Source organism: Tachysurus vachellii, chromosome 12, assembly GCF_030014155.1.
Source record: "Tachysurus vachellii isolate PV-2020 chromosome 12, HZAU_Pvac_v1, whole genome shotgun sequence".
Classification (NCBI taxonomy): Eukaryota; Metazoa; Chordata; class Actinopteri; order Siluriformes; family Bagridae; genus Tachysurus; species Tachysurus vachellii.
This window is the reverse complement of record NC_083471.1, coordinates 21,607,962-21,619,469: the sequence shown is the minus strand read 5'-3', so window position 1 is coordinate 21,619,469 and position 11,508 is coordinate 21,607,962. Positions and strand designations below refer to the sequence as shown.

At 39.5% G+C, this 11,508-nt stretch overlaps 1 protein-coding gene across 16 annotated transcripts in view; it reads right to left on the bottom strand.

Moving 5' to 3' along the window:
• camk2b1 (calcium/calmodulin-dependent protein kinase (CaM kinase) II beta 1) overlaps positions 1 to 11,508 on the bottom strand; it is a 58,654-nt gene that overhangs the window by 3,538 nt on the left and 43,608 nt on the right. For 4 of the 16 annotated variants that reach the window (XM_060884299.1, XM_060884301.1, XM_060884302.1 and 1 more), the window contains 6 exons: positions 5,520 to 5,568; positions 2,318 to 2,440; positions 1,314 to 1,514; positions 760 to 835; positions 558 to 652; positions 11 to 245 (listed from right to left, as the gene is read on the bottom strand). In XM_060884299.1, coding sequence (XP_060740282.1) covers positions 13 to 245; positions 558 to 652; positions 760 to 835; positions 1,314 to 1,514; positions 2,318 to 2,440; positions 5,520 to 5,568 — 777 coding nt within the window. In that variant the 3' untranslated portion in view covers positions 11 to 12. Of the gene's footprint in view, positions 1 to 10; positions 246 to 557; positions 653 to 759; positions 836 to 1,313; positions 1,515 to 2,317; positions 2,441 to 3,395; positions 3,489 to 5,519; positions 5,569 to 9,417; positions 9,463 to 11,508 lie in introns of all 16 variants that reach the window. The other 12 variants (XM_060884303.1, XM_060884304.1, XM_060884311.1 and 9 more) reach the window with 4 other exon arrangements.

Genomic DNA, 11,508 nt, shown 5'->3' with positions numbered 1-11,508 from the left:
TAACACTCACCTTCACTGCAGTGGAGCAGCAGGAGCTCCCGAGCAGTGGAAATGGACATTTTGCCACTTGGAGTCCCGGCGATGCCACACCCTTGTCTCCTCGGACTGACTGCTGCGCGGCCGGCCCTGCCCGTCCACGTACTGCGTCAGGCGGATGTACGCTATGCAGGCAGCGTCTTCACCAATCAGATGCACGTGAGGGTTCAGGATGGTGGTGTGGATGGGCTTGCTGTTCTTAGACAATACTGAATGAGACAAATTCCATAAAAAGTTTCAATTCGAAATGACTGTATTACAGATTATTTTAAGGTGTACATTATTTATGACTTGTCTTGATTGTAGAAAGGACTAACTGGCTGGAGTTAGGGATGGAAATACAGTAAATATAGCTTTTTGTTAAAAAATACATTTCAAACGCTATAAATGATCTGAGAGAAGAAACAAAGCTGCAAAAGCCGTCTTCTTGAGGTAGTTCATAAGATGTCGAAAACAGAGGAAACCCAGACAGAGAAAATCCCATTTCAAGGAGTTTTTATTATGGAGTTTCTCACACTCACAGTTATCAAAGTAGAATCTGTGGAAGTCCATGCCTTCCACCAGGTTCCCCAGAGCCTCTGGTTCAAATGAGGTCAAACCAGGATCACAGATTTTACTGATGAAAACAAAAAGAAATAAAAGATGCACTCATTCAGTCCCCATAACACTGCAGGAAATGGATATCACAGACTCACAGTTCTAAACAATTATTTAGTGACTTACGCATAAGCTTCAAAGTCTCCATTGTTAATGGCCTCAATGAGCTGTTCAGTGATTTTAATAATCTCCTGTTTGCGGGCTGTCAAAGAAAACAGGCAAGGAATATCAAGAAACACATTCCCTTTTTTCACTCTCTCTCACATACTCTCTCACACTCTCTCACACTCTCTCACACTCTCTCACACTCTCTAACACTCTCTAACACTCTCTAACACTCTCTAACACTCTCTAACACTCTCTAACACTCTCTCTCACACACACACACAAAGCCACACAATGAGTTTCAGACTAATCATGAATCACCTTTCAGAACATACACCATAATGCATGGATCCTGTAAGCACCAACACGCCAACCATGATGCTTCAACACACCAGCTTTCCCAGTCACACACTTGCAACTCTAATGGTCACAGATCCCTGATATCTCAGAACAACGCATTTTCTCCGGCATCCTCGAGAAATCAGTCAACCACGTCAGGCGCATGTTAGTCTGTTAGCATTACAGGCAGCCTCACAACAAACAACGGCATGTAACTCGCTATGTAAAGTACTCACAGTGTAGTGCAGGCAGGGGACTGGAGGAGGACTGTGGGGGAGGAGGGGAGGATTGGGAGGATTGGGACGGGGCAGTAATAGAGTTTGGAGCAGGAGCAGAGTTCGGGGCACTGTGTGGTCGACTGGGTGTAGCTGAGTCAGCATCTGCCTGGGGGACTGAACTCTTGCGCACGCTGCTCACCAGATCTGTCAGGCGCGACACTGCACGGTTCGGCAACAAAGCAAATGTTTGGAAGAACAAGAGATTGGATGGAAGAGAAAGAAATGATGAAAGGAAAGAATGACAATGGACTAGGCAACAAGGAATTAGATGCAACATGAAAAAACTAAAACAGCAGAAAAAGGGTATTCAGAGCTCAGGTTACAATTTCTAAAAGCTTAATAGCTTGCTATGGAATGGGCATTAAATCATAACATGAGGGAAAAATTGTCAGCGTGCCTAGCTCTGTATTTTGGTCTCTCTTAACTTGCCATTATACATCATGTTAACTATGCATATGTGTACGCAACATGGTGGTTTCATTTATCTCATGATTGTTTGGTGCATTGGTTGGGTGACCTCAGAAATGAGTGCTATACATGATGAATTAATACCAAGATATATGATCGTATGATGGCAGCAATACGTGCTGCTTTGCACCATATATACAATAAACGTGACTGTATACTGTTTATATGGTGGACAACGTGGTCGAAAGGGAAAACTTAAATATAGAGCAAACAAAACAATTTCAGATTTCCGGTTTGGTCAAATTATGGCTTCAGGGTAACTCAGCAGCAGGACCATGTTGTCCACACTCATAGGATGAGGCATGATTGCAGCAGCAGACTCAATGGCACCAAATAACCTTGCCCAAATCGATAGAGTTTAATAGCATGAAATCCCACAGGTAAGCGTTGTTAGTCCTTGACTCTCTGTACCGAACACTACCGGCTGCGAAGCAACCATGTGCGCACACACACATATAGTTACATGTCAAGTATAACGCCATCCTTATACTTACTCTGCATGGGAATGTTGGGGGTTTGGGGGGTGGGGGAGGGGGTACTGGTGCTCCCCTCACCATCAGCCACAGGGCCTGAGCCCTTGCGAACCACACCCAGCAGGTCCGAGAGCTTGGTGGAGGCTGGGAGGGCCGAGAAACGAGAGAATTGGGGTGGAGGCAAAAATCAGAGAGAAAGAGAGAGGAGTCAATGTGAGGGATGAAGGACACAGACATTGACAGAGCAGTGGAAAGATGAAAACAGTATGCCTTAACCCGCATACACACTTGAGTGCTGATCAAACGGTTTCTGTCTTTGTTGGTCTGGAAAACACCCCTATGATCCTTGCAATATAAATATTGCAGTGCACGCCGATGTGAAAACTGAGCCTGAAAAAGCTTGTATTATACTTGCTGTTGAATACAAAGACATGTACACACGATGGCTGTGGCATGCATCATGTAGTCATTTGGAACTTCGCTTATCTTCTGAAATTATTGCTATGATTCACGACGTGTTATACCAACAGAAAAAGCGAGGGCAGTACGGTACCATGTGACACTGTGTCCTTTACCGATTAAACAATTATTGTGTCTCAAATCACAAAATAAACGTCGAGCAGTTTACTATTACGGTTAGTGTTTAATTTTAAAATTCTCTTCTGAAGTAATTAGTTTTGCGTACTGTTTTTTGCGATCCTCTAAAGTACAAAGTTTTGAACGCAAGATGTTTCATTTTCAGACAAAACATGACTATTTAGATCTAAATGCAATAAAAAAAAAAAACTAAAATGCAATTAAAAAAACAACTTCTCAACATGCTGATTTTTTGCACTTTTATTATCATTATTATTATTATTATTATTATTATTATTATTATTATTATTATTATTATTATTCCAGAAAGAAAGATTAATTTAGTAAAGGTTAAAGTTAAGTATCTACAATTTTTAATCAGCCACAATCATATGATCACTTAAAGTGATATGAACACACACACACACACAGACACACAGGGTGACAGATTAGCAAAGGGAAAATGAGGAAGTCGAATTAGGATAAAAGAATCAGGGTTCATAGTAGACACTGTGTCACTCACAGAAGACAGGAGGGGCAGGACCCTGAACTGTGTGGTCTGCCTGGGAGCTGAGGTTTGACTGCGTTTGACCTGAGCTGTTATCAACACTCTTTCCTGTGGCCCACCCCACCAGCAACACAGAGAAATGAGAGTATAAATAGACAGATTATGGACACGCTGGACCAGTGGTGGAGTCACCTACTGTAAAGATCCACCAGAGATGGAAATGTGAAGCACTCAGTGAGAGAGATCAGAAAGAAAACATACTGTAATGGATTTAACTGTATATAATGAGAATAATATAATGAAGCGACAACCAGTTCTGTCAGACATCATGGGGTTTAGAAACTATAGGCAATAACAAAAGTGGATATGCATGTACAATTTTTATGCAACCACATGAAAATATAAGCAACAAATACACTCACCAGCCAGTTTAATAGAAACACCTGTACACCTGCTCAATCATCTAATTATCCAATCAGCCAATCACGTGGCAGCAGAACGTTGTAGAAAATCATGCAGACGCGAGTCAAGAGCTTCAATTCACACCAAACATCAGACTGGGGAAAATATGATCTCGGTGACTTTGTTGGTGCTAGATGGACTGGCTTGAGTACTTATCCTGCTAATCCGAAATGCATTTTGTCGCTAGAGTTTACATATAATATTACAAAAAACAAAGAACATCCAGTGAGCAGCAGAAACACCTAGCTGATGCAAGAGATCAGAGGAGGACGGCAAAATACGGTTCAAGCTCACAGGAAGGCGATGTTAACTCAAACGACACACTCTTTATAACCGCTTTGAGACGAAAAACATCTCAGACAACACATCGGTCTTGAGATGGATGGATTACCACAGCTGAAGACCACACGGAGAAATCTGCTATAGTGAGCGCAGGCTCAACGAACCTGAGCAGCTCAAGGACGCTGGTCTTTTTCTAATCTTCAGCTGATTGGATAATTGGCGGAATACTTGCTTGAATGAGCACGTGTACAGTTAATGCTATTAAACTGAATGTATAAGAATACAAGTATCTTGCATGTGATGCTATAAACTTATATACGTACAGCTATATACAAATAAAATAAAATGATCTATCTCTTAAGATAGAATAAACATTTAGATCAGTTTTCAAATATATATTCTCACCCACAATAAAAGAGCAAGTCTAGCCAAAATTGCATTTCTTACACTGTTCTGTCTAAACGAACATTATGTCATTGGATACAGGTTTTAATACGTCAGTTATTTGAGTCACGCTGATACACAGCATTATGCAGCCTATGTAGATGTGTTGGGGGGTTAAAATTGGGGGCTAAAAAAAAAACAAAAAAAAATGATCTGAAACAATAAATGTTTATATTAGAATAATGACATAACCTCATGTAATATGTCTTTGTTGATTAAAAAATGCTTTATTAATATTCAAGAGAACTGTAAATTGTAAGTCTTAAGTAATGAAAGCACAAAATGAAGCACTTAAATGCATTGCTAAATGAATCGGACAGCTCTGTAGAGACTCGAGAACGATGCGGTACAATCGAGTGTCACCTTAGCTTCTATAATGATCAAATATTGACAGCACCAACATTATGAACGATTATTTACAAGCAAACTTATAAAATATCACAGATAATCATTCACTAAAGATATTCACAACAAATCCTTATCATCTACATGAATAATAAGCATTAAAAACAGCACTTCAACACAACGACAGCTGCTCCTGACACCAGTGACTTATCCACACTAATCTCAACATGGGACATGGATCCTTACATCTCTTAATCAATCTCTCTCTCTCTCTCTCTCTCTCTCTCACACACACACACACACACACACACACACACACACACACACACACACACACACACACACACACACACACACACACACACACACACACACACACACACACACACACACACCTTATACTGTACAGTTTCTTTTGCATGCACCACAAAGGATTGAGTTTCATGATTAAATGTTTTACAAGACAGCTTTTAACCTCACTCTCTCTCTCTCTCTCTCTCCCTCTCCCTCTCTGTCACACACACAAACACACACACACACATACACACAGTATTTCATGTTAAAGTATAGCACTGTTTTCCTTTGTAAGCTCCTTCCTACTCTCACCTTTCATGTCTTCATCCTCCACTGTGGCACTGCTGCTGTCAGACGATTCCTGGGGCAAAAAAGAAAAAAAACTGTTAAAAAAGAAACTCAGGTATTTATTTCAGCGAGGTGAGAGGGTGACATAATCCTACGTGCACTCAAACAGCAAAACACGTGTATCCTAAATTAACATCCCAAGAACAAACCTCCAGGGATTACATACAATTAAGTGTCCGCTGATGCGTGGCAAACCTCATTAGAACAATTGCAACATGCTTGTTATATATCCACACACACACACACACACGTTAAACAAACACACTATAAAGAGAATATGACTCTGGAGGCATCAACACTATTTTTCATGTTGCAAATAGGGTATGCTTTAAAAAAAAGACACAGAGAAAGAGAGAGAGAAAGAGAGAGAGAGAGAGAGAGAGAGAGAGAGAGAGAGAGAGAGAGAGAAAGTGTGTGTGTGAGTGAAAGAGAGAGAGAGAACGAGAGAGAAGGAGAGAAGTGTGAATGGGAGAGAGAGAGAAATGAGAGAGAGAGAAAGAGAGAGAAATGAGAGAGAAATGAGAGAGACAGAAAAGTGTGAGAGAGAAAGACTAAGAAAAAGAAAGAGAGTGAAAAAAGTGTGTGTGTGTGTGTGTGTGTGTGTGTGCGCGTGTGAGTGTGAGAGAGAGAGAGAGAGAGAGAGAGAGAGAGAGGGAGAGAGTGAGAGAGATAGAGAGACTAAGCCAGTGGCCTATAACTTGGAAGTTTCACTGTTTGACTTTTTTTAAGACAGTTACTTTTATTCATCTGACTTTTTTTTTAACGAAATAAAGTTTCCTAAACACTTGCTGCAGGATTCATTCAATCAGTTAATGTCATTTAAAAGTACACAATTGTTTCAATAAATATATATACGCTTAGTGACTTTGACTGTTGCTGATTTCTTGGGATTTTCACACACAACCGTCTCTAGAATTTACACAGCATGGTGTGAAACCTTCCAGTAAGCGTTAGCTGTGCAGGTGGAAATGCCTCGTGGATGAGAGGGAACAGAGGACTAGAATAATAACACGTTTACTACCATGTTAAGTAGAAAAGCATGTCAGAATACACAAAGCATTAAACTTTGAGGTAGACAGACTGCAGCATCATGGTGTCAGTTCTCCACCTGCATCATTTTTAATGGTATCCATTGGCTGCTGCCATGTGACCGGCTGCTGCCCAAAATAATGTACGTTATTCATGCACTTATCCGTTCTTATGGATAAATCAGGTATGCTAATTATCTCTAAGCAGCTCTCGTCACGTGCAGTTTGGTTCACGGCATGCGTGTGGATCTGAAGTTAAATATCAGAAACTGTATGTACGGTAATCTCTGAGCGGCTACATATCTACATAACATTACATAACTAAACTAAACTTGTTTCAGGAAACAGCTCACACCGTGGGATCCTTACCGTCTGCCTTTCTGACACTTCATACCCCATTTGCATAAACTGAGAAACTCTCTATTCAAATGTTGTGTGTTGCTCTGGTGCTGTATCGCTTACCGCTGCTGCTGGAAGTGTGGCTTAATTGTTGAGATCTTGTCTAAGAAAATACTGTCACAGTGTAAGACTAAGCATAAAGCCGCATAAGTTCAAACTTCAGTACATCTCAGCACAAAAGCACAATAAACTCCAAATCTAAGACTATTCACCTAAATCGCTAAATTTCAGGAACGTGATTTGGCTCATATTCAGTAATCTGCACTCTGGCGTTTGTTATATTGCTTAAATACTCTGACCAACACGACAGCTGCAAAGCAGTGATACAGCCAGGAGACAGAAGACATGTTAAACATTCATAAGACTTGTACAGAAAGAGCTATTCAACTAATATTGGAGTAGGTTTGCTTAAAACACCAAGATTTGTTGTAAACACAAGCAAGGAGATTGTATGCTCTTTATGAGCTAAGCTAGTCCAATCTATGCTGACCCATGTGCATCAATTGTGCATTCAGATTGACAGATGAGGTAACATGCTTGTAAATGAAGATTTCTGTTCAGCTCAGCAATGAATTCATTAGGACTGATGCCAATATTTGTGTGTAAACATAGCCATGGACATTTATAACCCTGTTTGAGAAATAAAATGATCTGTAAAAGGACGGCGCGACTTAAACTACTCACTGGCCTCCTTTCAGCTTTCCTCGGCTTTAATTACAGGAGAAGTTGAGAACGAGGAAAAAGGTATGAAAAAGAGAAAGACAGAACAAGAAAAGAGAGTGTGTGGAAGAGAAAAATGCAATGACATTGATGTCAGGAGAACAGGGAGAAGGTGGAGGTCATATGAGAGTAAAAGAAAGGAGCTCCTGTCATGGCCGAGCTGCAATGATCATCAAGGACATTCACTAGAAGCTGCTGTAAATAGGCCAGCTGAGCCGTCAGTATCTGGGACGGTATGATTAGATAATCCTGTGGCTGCCTCTTTTCCTTCATTTTATCATCCCAATAAACTGCACATCTCTCTGCGAGTGCATGGAGTATTGAAATCAGTCAAGCAGCGAAAAGCCTATGGTGTTTATTGCTCAAAATGATGTTAGGAACCAAAATTAAAACATGTAATTGAATGAATGAGTTTTCTAATTATTTCTGCAAAACCAAGTAACTCATTATTTGAGGATTAATAAGCTAATGTTTAGTGTTTGGTATTTGCACATACAGATAATTAATTTACACAGCAGGGCAAATCCTATTTAATGAACTAGATAACAAGCAGTTTTCACTCCAGCTGTTTCAATATAATTATTATTTATTTTTTTAGGTTCACAACTAAAACTAAACACAAAGTGTTTAAAACTGAATAATGAAACAAAAAAAAGACCCCTAAATTCAATTTGACAGGTGAAAAGGATTCTAGTGTCCAAAAATCTGCTTAGACATCTCATCCAAATGTGACATGAATCCATTTTTTTTAAATTGTATAAAATGTCAGAAGTGTATAAAATCATTTATATTCAAACTAAATAAATGAAAAAACCTGATTTAAGCTTCCACAAAGGCTCAATTTTGTGAAAGAGTGGATCTTTGTGATGCAGCACGATAAGTTATTTACGTCTGTTTGTTATTGGGTTATAATTAAAACTGAATTTGATTGGTTTAGAGGTTTGACCTGTTGGTCATTTTTGTGGAAGATGAATAGAAATTCGTGAAGGATTTGTCTGATTATTAACGCTACACCAGACGGTTAACTGTATGCTGTGAAAGCCAACACAACTGCATGCCGTACATCTGGCTCGGCTCTACAGCGTCCTGTCTTTATCTAGACCCTTATGCATTCTCAAAACTGTTCTAAAATCAGATGTCACTAAAATATTTTAATTAATCAGGACAAAAATAACAACCTAACCTAATTCCTGGCATGTTTAAAGTGGCAAAATAATAAAGACAGCATCCTGTGAATGTCATAAGAGAATCTCGGTGCAGGTTAAAACGGTGTACTTCTAAACATCACCACGAGATGGCCACTTTAAACGGTACAGCAGATCTGAACACAGACTCTCAGCAAGGAGACGCCATGATACTTATCCCTGCCAACTGTTGATCTCCGTATCTAACACACCTTATGTACAGTCAAGACAGTCCTCTCTGCTTCAAGTCAAGAGTTTCTCAGAAACATACATGCTTATAGATATTGAGTAACTACAATGATTAAATCAGGCTCTAATAGGCATGCGAGAACTCAGTGAATGTCACAAAACACCATTTCAAGGATAACATGATCATACTCTATTTTTATTCATGCTAGTCTGAGATGCAGCATCTTTTACAAAACCCCAAATGCTCAGACAAATCAAATGCACATGAAAATAAACACAAGAAGGTTAAATAAAAAAGGGATGTTGTGAGAAAAAAAAAAAGAAGCTTGTTGGGGGTGATACCTTAATCCCATCCAATGGATTATGTATAACAGTGGTCTGAGCTTCCTAAGGACACACAGGAGGAAAAGAACGGATGAGGGATGTGAAATAAGAGGGAGGAAGATGAGAGACAGAAAGGATAACAAAAGAGAGAAAGAGAAACGCTTCAGGAGCAGTGAAATCTTGTGGAGGTGGATGGGTTTGAACATTGTCAACCCAGAAACAAGAGAAATAAAATACACAACCGATTGAGGACATGTCAAAACTTTCAGTCTTGTATTATAGTTGGAGCGATAATTCGGATGTATAAAAAAAAATACTGAAAGTTAATAATCCCAGCTTTAAAATAATCTCCACTCCTGCAACGTCAGGCACTGGATTTGATTATGGCGAGTGATTTATAACTCCTGCCATGAGAGAAACGGCAGAGCAGGATCGGATTTGTCTCGGTTTGATCGATCTATGAAATAGTTTGTGTGTGGTTTGTGTCAGGGATCATCTCCTTGCTGTCCTTTTCCCACCAGCCCACAGGAAATAACGTTTCCCCAATGACCAATCAGCAATTAGTCGCCTTCTGCATTATGTTGTTGTCACTGCCATGACGACTGTCACTACGGGCAACCACCAGCAGTGATACCTGGGGTGGAGTTGTGGAAGGATTTTTACTGGCTAAAAATACAAAAAAAATGTACACTATGCATTCTGTAGTCACATTTGACATCACAACATGCATCTGCAGAAAAAAACGGATTAGATAAACTTTGGATCTCTCTGTTGCACTGCAGATCAATGAAGCATTCCTAATGTCCTGGATAGAAGACGGCAGTTAGGAGAAGAGCTGCTGAGGTATCAACAGTGCAATGCCTTTTAGTTACTTAAGATTTATGTAAGCATTTCAATAAATATGTCTAAGGATTAGCCTCGAATCAGATGTACTGAACGTTCCTTCCAGAACCATATCAGTGGATATAAAGGCTTTTTCTGTATAGATTAGGAAAACCTATCTGCACAGACAAGTGGGCAAAGCAACACCCACACACACACACAGCGTTAAAGGGCAACTATGAGAGATCCTAAAAATATGCTGATGTATTGCGCCACGTGTCGTAGTAGCTGTATGAGTCTGAGCGCTAGTCATACTTCCAGGCAGAGTTCACTCCCTGATACTCACACATGAGTCTTTGCAGCAGTAGTTCAGCCTAAAACACCCCCCTGCATTAATCCATGCTGTCTGCATGAGACACTGAAGCAGACTGTTACACATTCATTACTACAAACACACACACACACACGCTCTGTATCCAGCTGCCGCTCTACAGGCCAGTTTAGATTACAGAAAAAAAAATAAAAATTCAAACCCACCACAGCATTGATTATACTTATTATACTGTATATCCATTATATTTCAGTACAATTCTTGTGTATGTTCTGCTGATGCTCATATCATCTCAGGGAGTTTTTCCTTGCCGCAGTCGCCTCTGTCTTTCTCATTAGGGATAGGGCTAGATATACAGTATTTTAAATTTTAAGTTAATATTTTTTAAATTAATTTTAAACTTTAATTGTATATATTCATTTATATTTTTACATTCGTTCATATTTTTTCTTCTTCTTCTTCTTCTTCTAATTATATATTTATTTATTTTTTCTCTCTCTTCTGTTTCTATACTTCTATAAAGCTGCTTTGAGACAATGGGAAATTGTTAAAAAAAACACTATACAAATAAATTGAATTGAACTGAATTGATGTGGAAGATAAATTCAGCATAAATGAAAACATGCCAAAGGGAAAATCTTGAATCAGCATGGGAATAAGGCAAAGATCATCACCGTCTCTGGAATGAAGACGCCTATTTAAAGGTCTAGCAGTTTCTGAGAACCACCCTGACACAAACTCAGTATCCTGATTAGACTTAGAGATCCGTTAAAACGCCGGCAATGATTCAAGCTGCATGTTCAGTGTCCAGGTAGACAAGTCAGGTTTCACTTCACCAGTGGTATATTTTTTTGTTTGTTTTTTAAATACGTTCTATTACCATCTACCAGTTCCTCGCTCAGATTGATCTAATACTGTACCTTTTGTGTCTATATTTGACTTTCCAAAATTGCAGT